General features: G+C 38.1%; 1 protein-coding gene across 1 annotated transcript in view; it reads right to left on the bottom strand.

The window, feature by feature from the left end:
* Positions 1 to 6,960: 6,960 nt before the first annotated feature.
* The window catches only part of LOC132117697 (neurotensin receptor type 1-like), a 41,688-nt gene continuing 20,824 nt past the window's right edge, over positions 6,961 to 27,824 (bottom strand). The window contains exons 3-4 of the mRNA XM_059527008.1: positions 18,246 to 18,330; positions 6,961 to 7,990 (exon numbers count right to left, since the gene is read on the bottom strand). Of these exons, the coding sequence (XP_059382991.1) occupies positions 7,741 to 7,990; positions 18,246 to 18,330 (335 nt within the window). The 3' untranslated portion in view covers positions 6,961 to 7,740. The remainder of the gene's footprint in view (positions 7,991 to 18,245; positions 18,331 to 27,824) is intronic.

Here is a 27,824-nt window from a genome sequence, read left to right as displayed (position 1 = left end):
ATCGTGGCGCGCCCCCTACTTCATCTTCATCTGCCCTCACCTCGATTGATGGCACTGAAGAGAGGATGCGCATCTCTGCCCGCCCACGGCCATTGGATGGAAAGCCAAGGCCAATCATCCTTCCAAACCCTACCGTAAGACGTCGGCACTCGCCGGGCGTGCTTACTCATCTGCAGGGCAAGCAGCCGCGGCGCTCCACTCCATGGCAGCAGTGGCGGCTCCAGAGATTTTCTGTTGCAGGTGCTATGGGGGTGCTCAACACTTAAAAGAAGGTGCTTTAAATTTTGCGGCGTCTCATTACAGAGGTCGCATTGGACCCCCTTTGGTATGCGTACACGCCCGCATTAACTATATTCATTCTGCGACTATATATATATATATATATATATATATATATATATATATATATATATATATTCAACGCAAGGGCTATAGATACAACATACATAAGCCTTTCAATGTAAACCTCTGAAAATATTATTTCACACAATTATGTCACACTTGAGCCCTGAATACAACGGAGCAGCAAACAGCAACAACAGAAGGCAACAGACACACGCTTCGGCCTAAAATGCTCAGATCACGAAATCACACAGCCAGTAACTTACCAACACTAGTCTAATGATGAATCAGCAGTGTTCCTATTGTTGGAGCATTATGCAACTATGAAGAGCCAAGATTTGTGCTTCAACCACCAAATTAATTAAATTTGTAACAGCCAACAGAGGGGGAAATCAAGCACTTACCATAGATGTCTTCACAACAAAACAATACGTCTGTTGCTGTGATTGAGTCCGAAGGCATCAATGATGTTATCGCAGTCAAGGGTCCTCGTTCTCTCTGCGTTTATAGCCAAAAGTGCCAGATTACTGGTCCTAGCGTCTCCACTGCTGTTCCTCAGGTAGTTTTTTACACGGCCCAAGCAAGAAAAACTGCGTTCACAGCTCACTGATGTGACAGGAAGTGTCAGGGCTATGCATATTAACGTGTACAGGTCCATAAATGCATCTTTATTGCATTAATAAATGCGGCATCCTTGATCACGCTGTATTCTAGCCATGAATACTGATCCATCCAACTTTTATTAAAACTTCTCTGCTGATTCCCAAATTGCCGTGTGGGGTATTTTTGAAGGACTGGCCTTCTTGGGCCCTCTTGAGGATGGTTGCTAATATCAGCTGCAGCCCAAACCGTAACGTTAGCATCCTCAATGGAAACCGCCGCCGGCGATTCTCCTCCGTCTTCAAGTTCATCCCCAAGATTTTCTTGTTCCTGGGGCTCTGTGACGACGAGTGGTGTGTCTGCACCTTCACAATCTCGTTTCTCATTTCTCGTTTCAGGGTGTGACTCAGAACGTGGACGTTTAGGGAGCAAAAAACGATCCATGGTGTATTTTACTTTGCTAAAACTCGCTATCAAAAACAAGCTGAAATGTGTTAAGGTCAAAGGTTCACGGGGGGCTGCACCCATTGGACAAAGAAGATCACCTGTTTCGGCCTCATGTTATTAAAGACTAAAAAATATATATATTAAAGTATTATTTGATTCCTATTTTAAAAACATGAAAAAGAATATTCAAACATGACATTAAAATATAAATATAAAAAATTACAGACATTTCTTGGGGGTGCTGGGCAGGTGCTATGACTATAATAGGGGGAGCTGCAGCACCACCTAGCTCCCCCCTGGCACCGCCACTGCATGGCAGTGCTACAAGTCTTCCAGGCCAAACTTCTCGCCACCACTGATGAGTCTGGCCCGGATGTCACCACGCTCAGGGAGCTGAGAAGTGCAACAGACTTGGCACTGTGTGCTACCAAGAGCACTGCCCAGGCCATAGGGCGCTCAATGGCTAACCTGGTCGTCCTGGAGCGCCACTTGTGGCTTAACCTCACGGAGATCAAGGATGCTGACAGAGCCCAGTTCCTGGATGTGCCAATCTCCCCCAGCAGCCTCTTCGGTCCAGCGATTGAAGGGTTCGCTGAACGCTTCACAGAGGCACAGAAGTCGTCCCAGGCAATGCGACACTTCCTGCCAAAACGCGCTTCATCTGCCGCTGCCAGTCGCCCCAGACAAGTGCTGACTCGTCAGCCTCCCAAGCAAGCGCCCGCTGCTACCGCCGCTGCCCAGCCTGTGAAATCCGAGCCTCGACACAGTTCTCGCTCGGCCACCAGACGGTTTCAGTTCCCTAAACGCATGGGACCCCTTTCCAAGGTAGTGCTGGACCCTGCGCCGCTGCCGTCATCCTGATCTACATCAAAGAAAGAGGAGGGGGCTAAGTCTCGCTGCGGCTGGACCACCCCCCAAACTGCCCTGTGTGTTTTGCCGTCCATCTCCAGGTGTCGACGTAGTTGTTTTTGCTGCAAACAATGGGTCCTTTCTAGCGCCCAGACAGCAAAGTGCTGTTTTAGCGCACAAAATAAAAAACACACTCTTTCACAAAAAGAGCAGTTTTTCTCACACGTGCTATGTCCCCCTGCGGCAGACAAACACTCAAGTTAATCCAACCTCTGTCCATCCGGGCCTCACAATGGCAAGCCATTCCCGGGGTATTAGATTGGGTCATGGGAATAATAAAACACGGCTATTCCCTTCAGTTTGCATGACGACCACCACGCTTTCGCATGTTTACAAAGTGCATGGATGTGGCTCTCCCCTCCCAGGCAGAAGGGAATCTGCATTCTCAATTACCTCGATGACTGGGTAGTTCTAGCTCAGTCAGAGGGGGAGGCATTGGGTTACAGAACTTTGCTTCTCAGCCATCTGGAATGCCTGGGGCTCAGGGTGAATTTTGCCAAGAGTTCGCTGTCCCCCAGCCAACGGATATTGTTTCTGGGAACAGTGTTAGACTCAGTTATGATGAGGGCAACAATGGTGAAGGAGCGCGCCGCGGCTCTACAGCGACTCGCGGCCTCTTTCAAAATAGGTGCTTCTTGCCCCCTAAAAACATTCCAGAAGTTGCTGGGCCTTATGGCAGCAGCATCGCCGGTGTTGGAGCTCGGGCTGCTACATATGCGCCCCCTCCAATATTGGCTGAAACCACGTGTTTCACCTCATGCATGGTGTCACGGACGCCTGAATATCAAGGTGAGTCAGGACTGCATTTCGGCCCTGACCCCTTGGAGGAACATGCAATGGATGGAACGGGGTGCCCCGCTTGGTATGGTTTGCAGAAGGAAAGTGTTCTCAGAGGATGACCGAGAGCTGAATCTGCTTTGCCCAGTGAGGGCTCTAAAAGTGTACATAGAGCATTCTGCGCCGATAAGGCGATAAGAGCAGCTCTTCGTATGCTTTGGAACTGCGCCAGAGGGTTACCGGTCTCAAAGCAAAGGCTTTCAAAGTGGATTGTGGATGCAATCCAGCTAGCCTACTCTTCTTTGGGCCTGCAAAGCCCAATTGGAGTAAGAGCCCATTCGACGGGAGCAGTGTCTTCGTCCTGGGCATGGTCTAGTGGTGTGACTATCACAGAAATTTGTGCGGCGGCTGGTTGGAACTCGCCGTCCACATTTGCTAGATTTTATAATCTAGACGTCCCGGCACTTCATGCTAGGGTACTTTCTGTGTAAAGGTCACGTTTTTGTTCCTCGTTTGCATGCTCAAGGCCATTCTTTGCCCAAGACTCAAACTCTGCTCGTATGCACTCGGTCCCTTTGGTACTGAGGCGATAAGAACACGGGATGATCAGGCTAGGCCGGACATAACCTTGTTGAGCTTATTCTGCTCCTAGTTGCTATTGTCATATCTTGGTATCACAGATCAAGTATGATTGCATTGGTTGTCCCCCCTTTTTAGCATGGCGTGATTGAACTGGGTTCCCGTAAAACTCGACGCAGTACGAGTGAAGTATTGAAAGGGAACGTACTCGGTTACTAACGTAACCTCGGTTCCCTGAAATACGGGAACGAGTACTGCGTTCCTTGCCATGCTAAAAGGCTAAACGACTCAGTTGTCGCTTCAGTCGAAGTAACCTGAATTCCTGTGGCGAAGCGGGCAATATATAGCCAGATTCTCCGCCCATTTTGGCGGGCTTCGCTGCCATAGGTTCGTGCAGCACCACTGCCGAGCCATTGGTTTGTTTTAATAACACTGCACGAATCAATGGCCGTGCAGTTTCACTGCGTGATTGAATAAGGCTTCAGTTTAGGAGAAAAAAGGAGTTTTTCCCATAAGCGTCTTCGACGCAGTACTCGTTCCCGTATTTCAGGGAACCGAGGTTACGTTAGTAACCGAGTACGATTTACATGAAAGAGTCCGAGGTTTCGTGAATTTAGTTTGAGTACTTGTGATTTGTGTTTAAGGTTTTGAGAAAATTAGTGATGGTTTCAAAAAATGTGTTTTAGCAATTCCTTGTTTTTACTAATTATGTAGTTGCATGGAGTATAATGAAATTATTGAAATGGTCTGTAAATGGGCCAATATAAATGATAATAATGTTTCACGGTATGCAAAGACAGAGATTTAAGGGGGGTGTAATTTGAAAAACACTGACAGAGAAGAGTTTGATGAGTCTTTGAATATGAGAAACTGTTTTCCTTTTTGCTCACATTATTTTAAATTTTTTACATCAAATTAAAACTAAAACAATTTTAAGTCATTTTAAAATGTGCTTGTCTCAAACATCAAGATAAAAGATGATCAAATGCTGTGAAAGTATATTGTTCATTTTTAATTAAAAATCATAATGACAGTTAAAAAATTGAACCTTTTTCTAAAGTTGTTTTTTTACCCCAGCTTGAAGGATCCTCCACATGTGGAAAATAGGATAAAAACTAACAAACTGGTCTTAGAGAATCCTTGAATTCTCTTGATTGTGAACGTCAAACAGTTTAAAAATGCAAAGATTTGTTTTTATCATGGTTATTATCAGGATGGCCTCAGCTTCAGGGTCCGATCTCAGGAGTGATTGAAAAGCCAATTATGTTTGACTACTTCTTAGAGGTGCTCCTGCCTTTGGGATCCAATCGCCACAACAATCACATCCATCACAGACCTCAGACAACCTGAGGAAAGTCTGATAAGGTCAGCCAGCTCAGCCATTTGTTTGCATTTGTGTGTGATTAGAGTCAAGTGAATGGCAAAATCTTAGAATGTCTCATAATTTGCATATCTATAATGCCTATGTAATAAATTTTTAATGGAATACTATTTACACAGAAATTCATCACAGATAATACACTGAGAAAATATGTATTACTGCTTTTAATGATCTGACAAAAACAAATAAAGAAAGAAAAACACAATTCCATTTTTATTCACTTACTTGCAAAACAAACTCATTACATTTTAGTGGACTAGAATGGATCGGTAGAAATCCTTTATCAAACACCTCAAGCTTTATAAACATTTAAAATCTGATTTATAAGAAAGGCCTATTGAACAATTTATAATTCAGAATTATTCCCCCATTAAAATGAATACAACATAATCAGAATTTCAGTCTTAATTAAGGAAATAACATCAAGACATATCAACACCAACACATACTACTAAATCCAGTATTTATTGCAACACTAACATATTTATTTTTTACACCAGTTAACATCAACTGTGGGTTGTACATCATATTGATTTATTCTACATCAATTCAGATGAGTTTTGAATTCGTTTATGTGAATTATGACACATGGAGGCACAGTCTAAAGGCATGTAAGCGCCATAAAAATAAGTTATAGTGTAGCCTTACTCCAGGCTTACATAGGAAAGGAATTGAGTTGAAGGCAACAACAATAAAAAAGTCATAGCGACGATGATGCAGATCATCCTAACAAATTGAGTTTGTGGAGTCCACGTGGCTCTCTCTCACCCCAGAGAGCCATCAAACAAACATTTTAACCTATCTAACTGTGTTGGTCTTGTTTTCTTTACAGCCTCAGCAGGTGTTCTCTCATACCGTTCACTTTTTCATTTTTTTTCTTTTTATGTTGCTGGTTGTACCCTTATAGCCATGGCCATCAAACCCACATTTTTTCCATTCTGTATACTTCAACACACTGGTCTAAAACTCGCTCAAGTGCTCAGCTTCCTCCCTGCTGTGAATATCCACCAAGTTCTCTCGAGTTCACTCATGATGGTTCATGTGGATGGATTTCAAGACGGCACTAAAATGTGGTCCATATATATACATAAAAATCCAGTCATATCAGGAGCCTAACAAAAGCTTTATTTTACTTGGAACTGGTCGAATCATGTGGCAGCCATGTTGCAATAACATGACCAGATGAATATTACTTACTTTATCTTGATAACTACTTTGTTTTACAATACTTTCACTTGTCAATGGTCAATGTCAATGAGTTAGGACAATTTTTGGAACATTAAACAAACTTTCTACCCTTTTTTACTGTAATTTTGTATCAACATGATTTAATACAAAATCTGTTATATATACAGCAACATGAACTAGAGAGCTTACTCCTCCTCACCTCTAAGGCACAAGAAAAAAGCAGCTGTCTTGAACTTTCTTTAGTATTATCATATTCCATTATCCATTATTATCATTGTCACAGACCCTCTATATACTCTTCTAGTCCATTCATCTCTCTCTAAATTGTTCCCTCTGACTTGTGTTTGATATAAAGCTCATCATAACAGGGTCCACAAGTCTTTGAACAGAGTTTATAAGAGATGAGCTGAACATTTATGCTGCTTTTCCGTTTTCCTTCAGCAACAAATATTCTCAACCAAAGCTCACGGGAAAATCATGCCTGTGGCAACATTTATGCAAAATGGCTTATTTGCACATTTGTGGCATGTTGAAAGTGAAATGCCCACTGAGTAATGCTAACACTGAACCTGAATTTGGCAAGCAATAGAAATGAAATGTTCTGGTGAGTGGTGCTGAAAGGTTTATGCTGTATTACATTTTGAATGTAATAATGTAAAACCTATAGTGGTTTACTGTACACTATACAATTCTTTTTACTTGGTTTAGCCAAAAATTTTAATTGTAGAGGCACATTTTTACAATGAGCCTGTTGGACATTCTATCATTTCAATCTGAAGACTCTCTCCTCTCTGCAAATTGCAGAACAAGGCAGTGTAGAAATGAAGCTACCTTAGAATGAGAGAATCATTTCTTTTTCATCACCCTGCATTCTTCTCCAGTTGCACATGAGAGTGCTGCCTTTTTGCACATAGACTGTTGCTAAGGCACTGGAATGGTGACAATGTCTTTGTGTGTTGCGAGCAAAAGTCACTTCTTTGACAATGCAGCAGCCACTTCTTTGAAAGCCCCTGTTGTGTGCCAGTGAATGAAATAAAATTCGAAATGGTGTATGTCCTTGTGTTCACAGTTAGTAAATTACATAAGCTGGATATAAAGACTTTGTGTACACAACAGTGACTTTCTGCAGTATGTTAACTTCATAATATATATATATATATATTTTTTTTTTTCTATTTTCACTCTTTTAGCTGCACAACATAGATATACATTTTATACTCTGAATGAGAAACAACGAATACATCTGGATATACATTTGCTTTTTTTGTATTTACACTGGTTCTGCACATTGTTCTTTGTTTTTTTTGTGTGTATTTTGTGCTACATTTCCTCATATAAACATTGTATGCGTCTCTGGTGCCAGTTCTGCACTGTTTAAAAGCTCAATATGGTGATTCAGTAGCATGGATATTATTAATTCTTGTAATAATAACTTTATATGAAAACATTCTTCACTTCAGCGGTCTCTCCTTGGCTGAGTGAAATAAATGAATGGAATGGCTGAATCTTGACAGCATTCAGTAAATGGTTTCTTTGATGACACTGGTGGAGAAGGTCTGGTTGCTGCAGATGCTGAGTGAGTGTCTGGTGAGAACGCGCTTCTGTTTCTTATGGCGGCATGGCAGGATTACGTAGCGAAGTGTGGAAAAAAAAATTTGCCGGTAATTGGCCGAGACAAGGTTGTAGAGGATGGGGTTGATGGCCGAGCTGACATAAAAGAGCACATTGGTGATCATGTAGAAGTAGTGATAGAAATCGAAGAGAGCTCTGTGGAAGAGAAAAAATACAGTTTGTTGGTGCAGCAAGTATATAAAATATTTTTACTGGTAGCTGTTTTAATTGGAACCAGAATCAGAATTGTGTGAATAAAATGTGTTACCAAATCAATACATTATTTTAAAGCAATGTAAAGGTAACGGCTTACCCAAAAATGTTAAATTATGTTTTAGTTTTTTTTTTAAGTCTGAAAGCATCAGTTCACATTTATAGCAACTTCATAGAAAAGAGTTGGCATTATGAGGGTGAGTAAATGTAGTTAAATTGCTGATAAAAATAGGGTGTTGTTAAGTCACCTTCTGTGGGTATAAACATGATGACGATGATCTTCATTCAACCAATCCTTTTTTCCCTTTACATAAAGTAACACACATAATTATATATGGTGTGTATGAGTAATTAAAATTATTTGTAGGTTCAGTTTGCTGCTCAACTCTCAAAGTGTTCAGCTTTACATCTCTCTCCATTATTGCACTACATATTGCAGATAAATAGCTTTTATTACACCAGAAGCGCTTTCTGCTAATGGCTGTAGATGACTCATGGTTAGTTCATGTATTTTATCTGTACCTTAAAAAGTTTTGTTTTTCTTTGCCACAGTTTCCCCTACAACATTCAGAAATGTGTATATATATACATATATATATATATATATACATATATATATATATATAAATATATATATATGTGTGTGTGTGTGTGTGTGTGTGTGTGTGTGTTATTCAGCAAGGATGCACTGTAAAAGTTTAACTATTATTTACTCAATTTTATTGGTGAAACATTTTTACACTCAAAGAAATTGAGTAAATTTTAAAGCTGTGAAATCAATGAAATATACTGTATGAATTGAGTAAATGCAAGTAAAAAAATTAAGTAAATCTGAGTAACTGCATCTGGTACATTAACAAAAAACATTGAGTAGAAATAATTGAACATTTAAACATTTAAAAACAATATTTATGAGTAATATTAACTGTTCTTATTAATGAGTAATATAAACTTTTTATTTTCTCTAAACCTTTGTAAAATAGTACTCCACACAACCACCAGTATAACGTTACATGACATTGGCCTTTATTGTCAATGAGTACAGCAATACAGCACATTTTACACTGTATACAATATTGCCTACATTTAAACTCATTTAACAAACATTTTATAAGTAAAAATTAAATATTTAAAAATTCAGGTAGCCTAATTAAAGTGTAATCAAATCAACCCAATATCCACCGGATCAGCGCTGGTCCTCGTGCCGGAGACGGACTCGCCTCTGCGGGTGAACTTTGAACTTCATACCGCAATCCTGCGTTTCACTCACAGCCGATAGATACTGCGAGTGACTGACATAACCTGCCAATAAACAAACAGTGACAGTTCTGAGGACATTTTATCATCCAAATGATAATAATTATATTTATTATCATTAGGAATGAAGTCATGTGTTTATGCAAAGCGTTTCAATCATGCAAAAAGACAGGCGCGACTCTCGTTTAGGTGTCGAATTACGCCTCTGTATGTTGTTTTGCATTAAATATGATTTAAAGCACAGTAAAGATTTTATAGATAAAATAAAACATACACAAACCTGAATTTCACAGAGGAAATGCACCAAATCTGGGACGCTGAGAAGAGAGCTGTTGTCTGGAGACTGGAGAGTTCAAACTGCCCGCGCTCACTGACTCAACCAACCGTCGAGTTGTCATCACGTCAGAGGGTGGGGGAGGGGTGCATTGTTTTAATTGAGTAAACTTACTCAAATTTTAAGAGTGTGTTAAATATATTAATTATATTGATTTGAATTAAGTAATATTTTTGTTTCTTGAATCAGATCAGTTTAATTCAACATTCTCAAATATTTTGATAGAAATTTCACAAATATATTAAGTATATTAAAAAAGAAATAATTGGTTAGTCAAATACTAAATAATTTTATTGAAAACAACTTAAATATATCTGTAAATTTTAGATAAAATGAACTGTTGGATTTTTACTCAATTATTTTGGTATGTTTAACTCAAAAAATCAAGTACACGATATTCAGAGATTTTATTAAGTTAATAAAGTAAAAAAATTCTGTAATATTTACTAAGCCACAATTATTTTTTACAGTGTGCATAACATTGATGAAAAGTTACAGTAAAGACATTTACAATTTGAAAAAAATAAAATCATCCTTTGTGAGCATAAGTGACTTTCTAAAACATAAAAACCCCTTCATTTTAACCCCAAATTTTTGTAGTATATACACATCAGATGTTATTTATGTGCAAACTGAAATATGCTTGTTTGTGATTACTTTGATGTGCTGCATGTAATTATTGTGAATCTGTTGTTTTGCTGAAAGAGAGAGCTTATTTTTTTCCAGGAGCAGCTGAGAGAGAGAAAGAAAATACGATTTTGCATAGTGATTTGATTGTGTGTGTCTGAGAGTAATATTCATGTGAAATGCTTCAAATGAAGGTTGCGTTTGACCTGCCTCAGTGCAATCTCATGAACAATCTTATATCCCTTGGGTTCATGTCTCGTCATCGCACACAAAAAAGGAAATTGGGTTTTGACTACATTGGGCAGACGTCATATTCATAATCCATTATCCCTGTGATATTTGATAACATCAGGATTACTATATGAGAACAGAATCACTGATGAATCTCTATCAGCTCACAATCCTTAAAAACAATCTAGTTCTTCCTTGATTGTCCTCATTGTAGCAGCCTGGGACATTGTAAACAAAACTGTCAACTCTCCCTTGGGGCTAATAAAAATCAGTACGCCAGTAATTAAATTACGGCTTGATGTTTCCAAAAGTGCTTACAATTTTTGTGTGCAACATACATCAGGCATTTTATAACCAGTCTGTGGCCATGTCATCTAAGCCAGCAACAATGCCTAACCTTAATGACATTAATATCTTCCCATTCATCTGCTAATAAAAAGAACTATCTATATTTCTGAAACCCAGCAGAGAGAGAGAGAGAGAGAAAAAAGAAACACATCAGACAGCCACCGGCTTAGGAGACAAATGGACTAAATCATCAGCAAAACGAGTTTGGCTCTGATGACTTATGAGAAAGATGTCTGCCCTTTAGCTCTCCATATATGCATTTTACACTTGTATTTTATTTAAAATATAATATGCTTTTATCATAATTTCAGTCTTCACAAGACACTTCTTAAAAGTATTTAAAATCTGAAGACTATTCTTTCAGCTTGAAGATCTTTAAAGTATAAATAATGAGTATAATAATTCATATGCAATGTATTTTAAAATATGAGTAGTTAGTCATCAGGGTGACGCTTTTGATTTCCCTAAGGCAACACTGATGATGAGCCCCGCATGTGAAAGAATCATAAATCTAACATAGAGATCTCTCCATTTGATGTGATTTTTATGAATGATGAATAAATTCAGTGGCTGACTGGTTGTATATGAGATTGAGAATATTATACAGCAACCAGAGTGATTCTGTAGCAGTTTAGTTTGTCATAATGAAATGTATGCGTGCAAGACTCACATGTCCTGAGTCTCCTTTCATATAAATGAGAAAAACTTAAATAAATAAAATAAACTGACAGTTGGAGGCTCGTTTTCAGAGCCAATCCTTCCTATACTCAAAATATGGCAGCTTCATAGGGCCCCCAAAACAACAGATTGAATTATGAAAACATGAATGATAATTTCTTTTAATGCGGTGTGCTGTCGCCCCTTTCTATGGCTACGTTCACGCTGCAGGGCTTAATGCTCAATTCCGATTTTTTGAAAAAATTAGATTTTTTTGCAAGGCCGTTCACATTTCCAATTATATGCGACCTTCTGTGATCTCCTGTGTGAACGTGAAATGACCCAGAAGTGATCTGCATGCGCAGAAGAGTACTCAACGCCAACGACGTCACTCGTTGTTTGCGGAAGTAGCTAAACATGGATGTCAACAACAATGTAGTCAACAGCGGAGCTCGTTTAGCAATATTAAAATTATTTAAGCAGCATCGTCCGCCATGGTTGTTGTTTATCTTCTCATTCCCGCCTACTTCAACGCAGAATTATAACGTTTGTAGCGTATCAATGACGTACGGGTCGGATACATGTGACCTGGCCGTTCAGACGGAGGTCGCATTTCAAAAGATCGGATACGTAACGTATCGGATTTAGGACCACATACCCAAGTGGCCTGGGTCGCATTTGAAAAGATCGGATCTGTGTCATTCAGACTGTCATGAAAAGATCAGATACAGGTCGCACAGGGGCAAAAAAATCGGAATTGGGTCGTTTCAGCCTGCAGTGTGAACGTAGCCTATGTAAATATCAGTCAAATCATGTAACGTGAATATGAACAAATACCCCGACAGTATTAAATTTTGCCCTACAAATTACATAAATCTTTGGTTTGATAACTACATTGCATGGTTTCCTTAGCAGAGGGGTATTACTTTTTGAAATGAAAAGTTTTGAGAATTACATAAATTTTTTTTTTCAAAAGGTTTGCTGCTAAACTGCTTTTAGATCTTTGTTTCAGTTGTTTCTGTGATGTACTGAAATATAATTACAAGCACTTCATACGTTTCAAAGGCTTTTATCGACAATTACATGACATTTATGCAAAGAGTCAGTATTTGCAGTGTTGGCCCTTCTTTTTCAGGACCTCTGCAATTCGACTGGGCATGCTCTCAATCAACTTCTGGGCCAAATCCTGACTGATAGCAACCCATTCTTTCATAATCACTTCCTGGAGTTTGTCAAAATTAGTGGGTTTTTGTTTGTCCACCCGCCTCTTGAGGATTGACCACAAGTTCTCAATGGGATTAAGATCTGGGGAGTTTCCAGGCCATGGACCCAAAATTTCAACATTCTGGTCCCTGAGCCACTTACAGTAGTTATCACTTTTGCCTTATGGCACGGTGCTCCACCGTGCTGGAAAATTCATTGTTCTTCACCAAACTGTTGTTGGATTGTTGGAAGAAGTTGCTGTTGGAGGGTGTTTTGGTACCATTCTTTATTCATGGCTGTGTTTTTGGGCAGAATTGTGAGTGAGCCCACTCCCTTGGATGAGAAGCAACCCCACACATGAATGGTGTCAGGATGCTTTACTGTTGGCATGACACAGGACTGATGGTAGCGCTCACCTTTTCTTCTCCGGACAAGCCTTTTTCCAGATGCCCCAAACAACAGGAAAGGGGCTTCATCGGAGAATATGACTGCCCCAGTCCTCAGCAGTCCATTCACTATACTTTCTGCAGAAGATCAATCTGTCCCTGATGTTTTTTTTTGGAGAGATGTGGCTTCTTTGCTGCCCTTCTTGACACCAGGCCATCTTCCAAAAGTGTTCGCCTCACTGTGCGTGCAGATGCGCTCACACCTGCCTGCTGCCATTCCTGAGCAAGCTCTGGACTGGTGGCACTCCGATCCTGCAGCTGAATCCTCTTTAGGTGACTTTCTTGGACGCCCTGAAGCCTTCTTTACAAGAATTGAACCTCTTTCCTTGAAGTTCTTGATGATCCTATAAATTGTTGATTTAGGTGCAATCTTAGTAGCCACAATATCCTTGCCGGGGAAGCCATTTTTATGCAACGCAATGATGGCTGCACGCGTTTCTTTGCAGGTCACCATGATTAACAATGGAAGAACAATGATTTCAAGCATCACCCTCCTTTTAACATGTCAAGTCTGCCATTCTAACCCAATCAGCCTTGTGCTCGTCAACATTCTCATCTGAGTTAACAAGACGATTACTGAAATGATCTCAGCAGGTCCTTTAATGACAGCAATGAAATGCAGTGGAAAGGTTTTTTTGGGATTAAGTTAATTTTCATGGCAAAGAAGGACTATGCAATTCATCTGATCACTCTTCATAACATTCTGGAGTGTATGCAAATTGTTATTATAAAAACTTAAGCAGCAACTTTTCCAATTTCCAATATTTATGTAATTCTCAAAACTTTTGGCCACGACTGTATATATATATATATATATATATATATATATATATATATAGAGAGAGAGAGAGAGAGAGAGAGAGAGAGAGAGAGAGAGAGAGGACTGGACGATTAATCGAAAAATAATCCAAACCGAAATTCATAACCTCTAATCGACGTAATTTTCCCATGTCGGTTATTTCGGTTTTTTAATCCTGTTAACACTTCCCCCTTAAAAGCATACTACTGCGTGTGTAGCCACATGACTCTGCCCCGTCCAGTCAGTGGCATAAAAGCAAAACACGGAGGTGAACGCCGGTTCAACACATAGTGATGGCGCGTGAGTATGGAAGCATATGGGTAGCATTATTCAATTTGGAATGTAATATGCAAAATGACAATGCAATATGTAAAATGACAATGCATTTCTGTATTTACATTTACATTTTCCAATACATTTGTGCAACGTTTGGTGCAAAATGAAAATGAAAATTAAATTACATAATTTTCATTTGCCATTTCATACACCAGTTTTAATATGTAAAATGTATACTAATTTTAAAGCTTTATAAGTTGCAAAATTAAAATGAAAATGTATTACAGAAATGATTAGATATGTCTAACATGTTCAAGCAAAAACTGTGGCAAAATGATCATTTAAATGCTATTTTTCTTAAATGCATTAACACTCACAGTCAAGACACTTACGATTGCATTTTCATTCAATGTCCCGCAATGAATGTAGCAAAATTCAATGTGCACATTGAAAATGCATTCTGAGCCGATCACGTCTCCGCCCCCTCCCGACACGTCAATCACTGCGTGAACAAGGCGGGGCTTGCAGAAGGTCAGAGACTCAAGAAAAGGATTCAAGTGAGAGAACATGGACAAGACAGTTGGTCCGTGTACATTTTGATCATTTCGGTTTATGGCTTCAATATTTCATTCGCACTTGTGGGCGGAGCTGAAACGCTGCTTTCATCTGATTGGTCGAATCGCTCAACCTTCAGTCTTTTCATTCTTTCAGGCAGAATAAGAGTCAGTGCGAGTACGGCACTGTAATGTCTGAAACTACACTCACTGTTAATTACCATAATATTTTAATCAGATGTAGCTGGGCACATAATTCGTGCTGCTGCGACTTGCAAGAGACCCCGTTAAGTTATTTCTAGGTTGTATGCTGTATTGTATAAATATTGTCCCACTGATAAAAACAGTGCAAATAGTTCTGTCTCCTTGGATAACAGTGAAGTGGAAATAAATATAGTTAAATTTATGAAATAAAATTAAATAGGATTTTTTGGGAAGGTAAGTCTGGCCAGTTATACAGCAACACGAGTCAGACGAGTCTGAAGATCTGAGCTGAATTTGGTGAAACATTAAAGTTCTAGTCTGTGTCAATTACTCTCATAATAAATAATAATAATAATGTTACCCGAAATTTTTCGGTATAAGTTGCATCAGTCCAAAAATACAAAACATATATAAGTCGCATTTATTCAGAACCAAGAGAAAACATTACCGTCTACAGCCGCGAGAGGGCGCTCTGGGGTAGGCTACAGGAGCACTGAGCAGCACAGAGCTAATTTTACTATTTTTATTTAGAAATGTAACAATATTAATTTTTTACAATTATTTATTAATGTCACACACACATACCTAGTGCCTTATGACTTAAAATATGAGAGTGGTAAATGTTACAGACATGGAACTGTTCAGTCTATTATTGATTTTTATTTCAACTTCACTTTTATCCAAAGAGAGAGAACTGTTTGCACTGTATTTATCAGTGGGACAATATTCATGCAATACTACAACCTAGAAAAAATTTGCAGGTCTCAGCAGCACGAATTATGTGCCCAGCTACATATGATTCTAATATTATGCTAATTAACAGTGAGCGGTGGTTTCAGACATTACAGTGCTTCACTCGCACTGACTCTTATTCTGCCTGAAAGAATGAAAAGACCGAGCTGAAGGTTGAGCGATTCGACCAATCAGATGAAAACAGCGTTTCAGCTCCGTCCACAAGTGTGAATGAAATATTGAAGCCATAAACCGAAATGATCAAAACGTACACGGACCAACTGTCTTGTTCTCTCACTTGAATCCTCTTCTTGAGATTTGAGTCTGTGACCTTCTGCAAGCCCCGCCTTGTTCACGCAGTGATTGACATGGCGGGAGGGGGCGGACACGTGATCGGCTTGGAATGCATTTTCAATGTGCACATTGAATTTTGCTACATTCATTGCGGGACATTGAATGAAAATGCAATCGTAAGTGTCTTGACTGTGAGTGTTAATGCATTTAAGAAAAATAGCATTTAAATGATCATTTTGCCACAGTTTTTGCTTGAACATGTTATACATATCTAATCATTTCTGTAATACATTTTCATTGTAATTTTGCAACTTATAAAGCATTACAATTAGTATTCATTTTACATATTAAAACTGGTGTATGAAATGGCAAATGAAAATTATGTTATTTAATTTTCATTTTCATTTTGCACCAAACGTTGCACAAATGTATTGGAAAATGTAAATGTAAATACAGAAATGCATTGTCATTTTACATATTGCATTGTCATTTTGAATATTACATCCCAAATTGAATAATGCTACTGATATGCTTCCATACGTGAGCGGTGAGCCTTGCGTCTTCACTAAACTTTGTCAGTTGTATTTGTTTTATGGTTTGGACATTCAAGAGATTAGATGATCGGATGTGTATTCTTATATCGATTATATCGAGCTACCATGTTCGCGCAGCTGCATTGTGGCACGAACACTCATATAAACAGTAGCTGTGAAAATCGCTCGCACAGAGGAACACAGAAACTAGTTGTCAGCACTGTGCTGTGATTTATCACTAAAGTAGCTTAGAATCTCAAAACTTATTATAGCATGTTTGTGTGCAGCGCACATGAAGCACAAGCGCGTGCACAGAGAGCAGCGGTCACGCTGCGGGTTCCCGGATTGTGTCCGTTCTCGGACTGTTCTGTGTATTTGAACTGTAGAAAAGGTTGTTCCGAGTCGAAACTACGATACAGAAAACGACATCAGTATATCATCATAAACACAGCCATTTTTGTCTTACGTGAACGTAAACAGATGAGAAAGAAAACACGTGCAGTATTTTTGCTTAAAAAGACAACAGCCAAATAAAAAGCCTTTAATACTTGAAATTTATATTAATCTAGTTGTTTTTGCTATGGTATTTTTTTTTAATCACAGGCAAAATTCCTCTTGCAGTGTTTTGTAGGCTGCCTTATTTTTGCTCATGTTATTCAGCTGCAACATAATGCTTTGTAAAAATGTTTGACATCTAAATGTTTGACTTAATTTTTTTTAAATATTGGATTTTTTATCTTATTGGAATCGAAACTAGGAATCGTTAAGAATCGGAATTGATAAAATTCAAACGATACCCAACCCTAGTAAGAAATGTTACGAACATTGATAAAATAACTGCTGATAGTGAGCTATGATGTCAGATCGCTGATATCTCACCTTTAATAGTCAATCATATTTACAGTACAAACCTTGTCAGTGAACTATGAGAAAAAAAAAAAAAACCGGAACAAAATAATCGTTTATTAATCGTAATCGAGATAAAATGTTCAATTAATCGAGGTTTTGATTTTAGGCCATAATCGTCCAGCCCTAGTTCAAATGCCATGTTTTTCTGGATATTTGACATCCAATGAGTTGTTATGTGCACTGAATCATAAAAGAGTCCCATCATTTATCAGCATATGCTTGAGGAAGCTCACTGCAGCATAAATCTGCGTGCAGTCAGCCACTGATAAAAATCACATGTACAAGCTGTTCTGATTGGTTTGCACCATGTATGAAGTACTGCTCTATATAAATTATAAACTGTGTGTTGGAGCATAAGGCACAGATTTATCGATCAGGCCCTAAATCATTGAAGAAAACTCCCAGAAATCCCTAACACCACCAGATATATTGTGATTTATGTGCACTGCTGTAGGTACATGCTTCTCAGAAGAAAGCATTGATATGTATGTGAGCTATAGTCTGCAGTGAGCTAGCTAAAGGCTATAACTATTCCTTTTTTTTTTTTTTTTACTTTATATGTTCTTTATAAGCTACTTTGTATGTAATTTATAAGAAGCTCTTGGACTTCAGCAACTTTGTCTCTAAAAAAAAGTGGAATTTAATATTGGACGGGAATTGCAGTTACACTTGTGCATCTATAAGCTCAGCTTCTGTGCATGCTGTCCAGAAAAAAAGAGAATGAAAAATGAAAATTGGAGAAAAATGGTTTATAGGTTTTTTTGTATTGTGATTGTCTTTGAATTGAAACTTACGTTGTCCATTCAGTGACATAGCAGTACATTAGTCTTCGAGCATGATATGGCAGCCAGCACACCACAAAAGCAATGACCACGGCACCTATGGAGAATAAAAAAAAAGAAATAGGTCATAATAAGCAGCATTTCCACCTTTGTGCAATAATATGTGTAAATGAACAGTTTTCAAGAGCCCTGCTGGTGGTTTCAGCATGTAATAGTCACATTTGGTTGAAACAGATGACTCACAATTTATTTCCTGACAGAAATGGATTGGTATCCGCCAATTTTACATGAGCCATTTATTTTTCTCTGATCTGTCTCATACTTTACCGATCCCATTTCAATTTATCCTCCGCTCAAGGTCTTATCCGAGTCAAGCAGGGATTGACTCACTAATCTCTGTTGTATCTTTGTATGAGGCTCTTGTCTAGAGGCACAAACCTATTGATCTCTGATATAGTGACATAACACACATTTGCTTCCTGATTCTGTTTCCTCACACTTTATGTCCATATCAATTTGTTTTTAGTTTCAACTAATTAGCTTCAACATTATAAGCCTTATTCATGTAGCAGAATACAAACTGTATGAACAAACAATTGTATTCAAATTGTCACATTGTCAGACAGTTGAATATCACAATTTAAAACACAGATGGCTTTACATAGCAATTTATTTTGCTTGTGTTCCATGAATAAAACCTAATGCAAATATAGAAGATTACAAATCATGTATGCCTGGAATGGATATTTGCATCGATATGAATATGAATGTTAACATAGTCTAGGAATGAATGAACTCCTTGGTCATGTTGTTAAAACCATTTGGCAGAAATGATCTATTAATTGTAAAAAAAAAAAAAAAAAAAATGTTAGCGTGTGCTAGAATACTGTCTATTATCTAGTAAACATTTAATTCATATTCAATATTTTGTTTGTTCAAAAATGTTAAGGAGCATTTAGTTATAATTATAGTCAACTTTTTTTTTCATAATGAAAACCCCAATAAAAAAGATAATTAATGCAAATTGTTTTTTTTTAATATATTTCAATTTATTGTAATATTTTTTAATATTTGATTTATCATTATATTTAAAATGTTAATACATTAATTGTTTTATTTTAGTTATTTTTTATTTATATACAGAGTTTTTACCTTTTTGTGTTTTATTTGTCCCTTTGGTACAATTAAGCATTGCATTTTTCAGTGTTGGGGAAGCTACCTTGAAACTAATTTTAAATAGGCAAACTGCAGTAAAGCTGATGAAAAATCTAAACATAGTCAAAAACATAGTACAGGAATTTTTATTGGGGATTTTAACCTGTCTGTTGATCTTCTGAACAAACTGATTCACAAGAATGAATCACATTTTCTGATGCTACATCTGAGAGAGGACTGTTTAGGACAAACTAATTGTTAATGCAAGTAACGGTGGCAGCATATGCTGCAACGTGATCTCATGAGAATACGTGTGTATTTTTACGTTAAATGTGGTTCTACCACACGTACATTTACTTACGTTTTCATGCACATAAAAACGTACAACTTAGACGTATTTATAGCAGTAAAACGTACAAATACTTACTTGTTAGCAGCTAAAAAAATGTAAATAATCTAACGTAAAGTGTGAATTTATATGAATTCCCATGTATTAATATTAAAATCGTGGCTTTAATGATTTAAATCTGTTGTATTTAATTGTCATATCAATAAATGTTTTTATTGAATTTATTGAAAGCAGTTTACTCATCTACTTAATAGGAAATAACATTTCTGTGTATGCTGCAAACCATAGATACACAAAAGCACAGCATAAAATTACAAATCACATCCATTTTATTTGTTTACTGTACTCCATATCTTTAGAATCCAGATGTTTGCAAGGAACATATCCATATCAATCGATCTTCATCTTCATTCTCAGCAACAGCGTCCGTCACAGTCAAAGCCCGCGCTCGTTATGATTCGAATTTGAAAATAGCGCCAGTGCGCCACAGGAACGTTAAGACATGGTTTACGGCACTAATATCGAACTCTCATTGGTTCTCACATAATTCGTCACAGATTGCGACATGTCGTGTTTCAGTTGATAGACATTTGAAATTAGTACTGCTACTGCGCCAGTGCGCCTTCACTTAGAGACGACAGAGTCATAATTTCACAGATTAATAAATTAAATTCTGCTCTGTACCCTATAAAAACTATTACCTCCAGAGAGGACTGCGACTGGAACTCATTATCATTTGAACTACTTTTGATATTTTTTTCGCAAAAAATAAATGACTAACATTATGTTTGTTTGTCTGTTATTTGTTTATTTATAACAGTAACGTTATGTAGTTTTAAGAAATGGTTATGGGTAGGTTTAGGGGTAGGTGTAAGATTAACGTTAGTGGCTCAAAATAACGTTTTAATGTTATATTTTTACTAAAATTGTGTTTTATTTTGTTTTATTCTTTTAACATTCTGTATAAAATGGGTAGGTTTAGGTTTGGGTGAGGTATAGGGATCTAACATTTATCAAAAAAAAAATTATAAAAAGGGAAAATATACATAAATATTAAAAAAATTAATCCGATACGCATTGAAAAGCAGCTTCATGAGCAAATTTTTATGTATAACTGACTGGTCAGAGAACACGTTCTATCTGTACGTATTTGAGGTTGTTTTTACGTAAATTTCGATACGTATCGAACCTGTTATTACGTCCAGATAATACGTAAATGACACTAAATACGTAAAGGCACATACGTATTGGACAGTTTTAATTTACGTCTAAATATGTACGTTTTGATTGTGAGATCAGGCTGTATACTTTTACCTAGTGCAAAATAATTCAATATTCTGTTATGTGATCTTTTGTGCAGTAAAATAGCTAATAATTTGTTGTTACAGTATTTACTGGAACTATGAAGAATATAAGCTTGGCAGATGATTTATAATTTATTCATTACAACCAAACAATACCGCTCCCTGTTTGTTTATTTCTCAGCGCCAAAACAGAGAACTGTTAAAACCGTAGGCTTATAATTTCTTTCTGGATCAAACTAGTACTTATTTGTCACACAGATGGAGATTTAAATGGCTGTGTGTGTATAATTGTGTGCGCTTGTGTACAAAAGAATGAGATTTATGGAGGGATTCCTCTTCCTTTTAAAATGGCAGCAGAAATGCTGACTCATATAATCTCCACTTTTGTAAATTATATAAGCAACAGTCCTTCTGTTTTGGTCTACTTTTCTTGATTGATTAAATCTTGCCCAGGGTTCTTCTGATTAACCAAATTGATTTTTTTTTCTTTATTCGAGACTAGAAGCAATTAAAAGATAAAGCCCAAGAGAAGGAAGCTGGAGATAAATATTGGCCTCAGTTTGTTTCTTTTGAAAATGGCAATCTGTCCCAGTTATCGGGGGTTTCCACCACTAGCAAATACATTACAAATACAGTGGAAGCTTTTCCTTTCTTTTGATCATTTATTGAGACGCATTAAAAATATAGAACAGTAAAATAATTACGAGAGCCACAAGTCTGCCTCTCACATGATCAAAGTAAAAAAGTTAATGTTCTTACATAACATTTTTTTTAAATCATTTAAGCACACTGCAGTAAAATGGCTGACTGCTTTAGGCAATTTGACTGTAGCTCTTTCACTGCGGTTAATTTGAATCCTTCACCACCATTATAAACGATCTTGTTGTCTTTGATGAATTAAATTTTCTCCTCATTTTACCTGTCTGTCTCCTTATCTTATCACTAATGGAGCAGTAAATGAGTGAGTCACTATCTGAAAGTTAATATGTCATGATGATCTTGGCCCACAGCATGGATGAATTCTAGAAATTCAATCATGAATACATATTTGTCTGGTTAACTTTGAAATGAAAGGCATTTGGCTACATATATATATATATATATATATATACATATATATATATATATATGTGTGTGTGTGTTTCAAAAGGCAGTCAGACTTTATTTGTTCACAAAGCCTGGCTGATCCCACTCCTCCCAATAGCTTTGGATTTATAAAGAAACATAAATACATATCAGTGACAGATCACACAGAAGAGGATTATGCCCTTTACACAGCAGCAACACACTGACTGCCTCAGACAGCACTGTCGACACAAATAAATGTGTACAGCTTACAAACACATGCTGTCTACACAATAATACTGTATTTTCAATGTCTTCCAGGAGCTGCCTGAAAAATAAATAAGCTTGTCCATCTCATGTTTTTGAACCAGTCTGTATTGATTTCATTTGAAATCAGTAGATACATAAATGAAGTCACAAATGACAAAAATCATGCCTGGTGCTGTGCTTTGATAAGACCTAATTAGCTCTGTTATTTTAGGTTTATGAATATGGTAATTAGGCAGTGCTATTGAGTATTTTGTCCATTAAATTTTGCCACTTTCATTCTCTTAGGTGTGTGTGTGTGTGTCTGTGTGTGTGTGTGTGTGTGGGGGGGGGGGGGGTCAGTCTCATTTAGCAGATTAGGACTCATTAACCAAATGCTACTTGAATTATTCATGGAGCTTGTGTAAGGCAAATTTGTGAGAGAAACAACTAAATGGTGTGTAATATCTTGTGGGAAGCAATTATTAGTATCTGAAAAAGAAGCAGAGGTGTTGCTTCCTGTTCTCAGACAGAGTGACGTTTCCTGTTACAGTTCTTGCACAGGGTCAAGATGAGCACCTAATCACATTGCAAACCAATGAGAATAGATCTTCCTCTCTCTTGTACTCTCTCTAAAATGTTGTAAGTCATTATGTCTTTCTGCTGTTTGGCTTTGTCTCTCCTAAATGCTGTCATACAGCCAGATACCATCTTTAAGGAACTTTTTTTCTTAAATGCAGTCACTAAAAAGCTACGCTAAAATTCCTCTCTGTGACGTAAGGCGTCGCTTACTCACAGATCTCAGGCTTCTGGAGGGGATGTAGAATAATAAGAGTGAGGAGGAAGTAGGAGGGTGCTGAGCCTGTGGCTGTTCTATACACAGACATTAATGTCTTGAATTGATGCCAGCTGCAAGGTAGCCAGTGCAGGGAGATAAAGAGAGGAGTGAAGTGGGCACTTTTGGGCTCATGGAAGACCAGTCGTGCCGCTGCATTCTGAATCATTTGTCAAGGTTTGATTGCACATAATGGAAGTTCAGCCAGAAGAGCATTGCAATAGTCCAGCCTCGAAATGACAAGGGCCTGGACAAGAATTTGTGCAGCATACTCTGTTTGGAAGGGCCTGATCCTCCTGATGTTGTGCAATGCAAACCAGCATGATTGTGCTGTCTTTACAATGTGGTCCTTGAAGGTCAGCTGGTCACCAAAGAATAATCTTTGATGAACCTAGCAGGATGATGAATTCATGCTGTAGAGTCGGAGTGGCAGGGAAGATCAGTCTTTACCAGGTTGAGCTGCAGGCATTCCTTCATCCATGCCAAGATGTTCTCCAGGCAGCCTGAGATCCATGAAGCTACTGTTTGATTGTTGATTGTTGAAATGAAAGGTAGCGCTGTGTTTCATCAGCATAGCAATGGTTGGAGAAACCATGTGCTTGTATAATAGTTCCCAGTGATGTAGTGTATATGGTGAAGAGGAGGAGTCCAAGAACTGATCCCTGAGGAACCCCAGTGACCAGTTGATGTTCTTTGGATACCTCTCCTCCCTAGGAAACCCTGAAAAACATACCTGTGAGATAAGATTCAAACCAGTGGATGATCTGCAGTGTCAAAAGTGGCAGATAGATCCAGCAAAATAAGAACTGATGATTTGGAATCATCTTTTACAATTTGCAGGGCTATACTGACTGATAGTAAAGCAGTCTCAGTTGAATTAACATACAGTTGGTCATTCTGTGAAAGATTGTTTGAAGGATGGCATGCTAACATCGCTATTGAAGAACTGCTACACTACCAATTTCAATTAATTATTCTCACCACAAAAACTTTGGTCAAGCCTACTTAATTTTTTTTTTTTGGTATTAGAGAAATCTAGTGCATTGGTGAGTCACCCAAAAGACTGTTCAACAAAAACACTGTAAAGATAATGATACATGGGGCAACTTTTTACCCTAGATTAGAAGGGGTAGTATGCACTGGTCTGTCTAGACAGATATTGTCTTGACAAGAAGTTTAAAGTGGATCATAAAGTGTCAGTTGCTGTATTTACATCCAGAGATGAGAAATGGGTGGGTAAGTGAAGAAAGAATGACACTACAGAGGAAAGATGGAAGGGTGTAGGTTTAGCCTAAACTTAACTGGTAAAGGAATTGGTGGCACACATGCAATTTAAAGTAATTATCAGAGATTCTAGATTTCAGAGATCAGAGAGTTCTACCAAATGTTTTCTGTGATACAATTGCATGTTTAATTAAGTTAAGTTGGTTGCCTGATTTGTTAGTTCTTGTGGTGTCGAGCCATTTGAGATCCAATGAAGCTAGGAGTGGAAGTGGAAGTCTACAGTGCAAGGCTTCTCCAGAGAGGTAAGGAAAATACACTTACTTGAGATTATATTTTTTATATCTCTGATTGTATTCTTGAAAAAAAACTTTTATTGTACTATAAAATAAAATATTAGTTAAGCTGGTGTGTGGTTGGGATTCTGGCACAATATGGCTGCTGTCACATCATCCAGGGGGATGCTGCTCATTGGTGGTGGTTGAGGATATTTCCCCCTTTTGGGGACTTCCCTCTCTGGGGAAGTCGTGGCCTAGTGGTTAGAGAGTTTGACTCCTAACCAGTGGTGGACTGGGACAGTAAATCAGGCCGGGAATTTGACTCCACCCCAGGCCACCTCTGTTGCTTGCAGTCACCACCACCCAATTCATGTGTCCACCAGACTGCTAAACTCTTTGGCTCTTTCAGTTGTTTGAATTGGGTTATACTTAAAAAAGAAATCAAAGTATCAAGGCATACACTGTCTCTATCATCTTTCCTTAATCCCCCTCTCTCTCACTCTGCACATTGAGTTTCTATGCAAATAAGCACTTTCAATAATCTATATTAATTATGCAGCCATCAATTGTATGTTCCAATGATCACAGTCCTACTACTGATGACCTTTTTAAATCATAAAAGCACATACTGTTCTTCGAGTATAGCCAGCATGTTTAGTTTTGCTTATAGCTTAAACTTTACTTGAAGGTTTCCTGCTCTGACTCAAAAGCTGAACTGTCCACCCTCTCTTGTTCAACAGCAGGAGCACTAGTGCTACTGTTGCTTCCTTCGTCACCTTCAAAATAAATAAGCTGTAATAAATTACTGTATCCCCATATGTAAAACAGTGTGCCATTAAGATGCTATAAATAATATATATATATATATATTTTAATAGATTTTATCTATTGTAAGTAGCTTTGAATGAAAGCGTTAATATAATCATATTATTAAGAATATTCTAACTACAAGCAACAGCACAAATAAATACAATAGAGTAAAGATACAAATCAAAATAAACTGACTTTCAGGGTTTTTTTTACGTAAGTCTTGCATTAGTTTTTAGGTACAGAAATTAAAGTGATCAAATATAAAACAGCACTGCATTTTGGACTATAAATTAAAGATTATTCTTTATTAAAAAAGCTTTTTAATCAAGAGCAGTGAGTGATTTCTTTGTTGTTGCTGTTCGATTAATATAAAGACTGTTACTTTAAGAGAATGCACTGATCCAGTGTTCGTATTAGTATTGAACAAGAGTGAATGATTTGTAGTTTTTTTTGTTGATTTTTTCATTGATGTTGTAATGTCTGGGAATCCAGAATGCGCTTCCATCAACAGAAACATATATTAGCTGAACCATGTTTGTTTTACGTGTTATTTATAGTAAACCATATTACAGATGCTTTGTCAGATTTAAGTTGAACAGTGGTCCCAGCGCGTGCCGAACCGTGTGTGCTAAACTGAACGGTTCGGTTTTTTCAGTGAACCGTCCCATCCCTAAATATAAATGTAATTCTGACCGACCTGCTCCCTTACTGGTGAACATGGCTGGGATTTTGCAGCAACTTGCTGTGTCTGTGGCCAGGGCTTTTCTCATTTATATACGTTCCGTCTCTGCTCCTCCTTTGCGTTTACGCTCCATTTTTTTTGCGCGATTTTCTAAGATAAAGCCTGCCTCTGGATATAGCCAATTAGGCAGTGTTTCGCTGATGTTTGGTCATGTGGTGGTGTCATTTTCACTCCGCGATTGCCTGATTCGTAGATTAATTCGCAGTTGCATAACAGCCTATTGCACGTCACCCTGATCGACTGCACAGCGGCAGCAGGCAGGCCAGATTGACCGTCAGGCCACCGGGAAATGTCCCGGTGCTCCCGATGGCCAGTCCGCCCCTGCTCCTAACCCTAGGGTTGTGGGTTGTGTGAGTCTCAGGCTGGCAGTATCACGACTGAGGTGCCCTTGAGCAAGGCACTGAACCCCAAACTGCTCCCCTGGCGCTGCAGCATAAATGGCTGCCAACTGCTCCGGGTGTGTGTTCATGGCTTGTGTGTGTTCACTGCTGTGTGTGTGCACTTTGGATGGGTTAAATGCAGAGCACGAATTCTGAGTATGGGTCACCATACTTGGCTGAATGTCACATCACTTTTCACTTTTGAGTACCCAAAAAATATAAATGTAACAAATTAATAATTAATTAATTAAAAAGAATATTTTATTGTACTACTGAATAAAATATTAATTTTCAAAGAAAGTAAAAAAATAATAGCCATAATATGGACTATTGTAAATGTTGTGATGCGGTGATGCTCAGATACTGTTATCTCCTTCTCACATTGCTGATTTCACCATTCACTGTTCACCTGAACAATTTATATTGCTGTATATGGCATCACTGTAGTCCTTGACCATCAAAACCATCACCGTTCACCATTTCCTTGTTATCACGTTTGGTTCTGGAGATATAAACAAAATACTTAATTTGCTTATGGTGAAAAGCAAAAACCACAAGGTGTTTTTGTGATGGCTCCATTTCTGAAAATGTTCAGGGCCCTAACCTGTACAATTATACCAAGTTTTATGCTTTTATGAAAAAGTGAACATATCACCTCAAATTTTGCACATATCACCTGGACTAAGTCTAATATTAAGTCTGGCATCTACGCTAATATTAGTCTGTTTCTCTCTTATACCGAGGTCACCGTAGCCACCAGATCCAGTCTGTATCCAGATCAGAGGGTCACTGCAGTCACCCGGATCCAGTACGTATCCAGACCAGATGGTGGATTAGCACCTAGAAAGGACCTCTACAGCCCTGAAAGACAGCGGAGACCAGGACAACAAGAGCCCCAGATACAGATCCCCTGTAAAAACCTTGTCTCAGAGGAGCACCAGGACAAGACCACAGGAAACAGATGATTCTTCTGCACAAACTGACTTTGCTGCAGCCTGGAATTGAACTACTGGTTTCGTCTGGTCAGAGGAGAACTGGCCCTCCAACTGAGCCTGGTTTCTCCCAAGGTTTTTTTCTCCATTCTGTCACAGATGGAGTTTCAGTTCCTTGCCGCTGTTGCCTCTGGCTTGCTTAGTTGGGGTCACTTCATCTACAGTGATATGATCAATGATGAACTGCCTTTTACTGTCATTTTGCATTATTGTC

This window comes from Carassius carassius, chromosome 37 (assembly GCF_963082965.1).
Source record: "Carassius carassius chromosome 37, fCarCar2.1, whole genome shotgun sequence".
NCBI lineage: Eukaryota > Metazoa > Chordata > Actinopteri > Cypriniformes > Cyprinidae > Carassius > Carassius carassius.
Note: the sequence above shows the minus strand (reverse complement) of the source record. Positions and strands in the feature narration are given on the sequence as shown.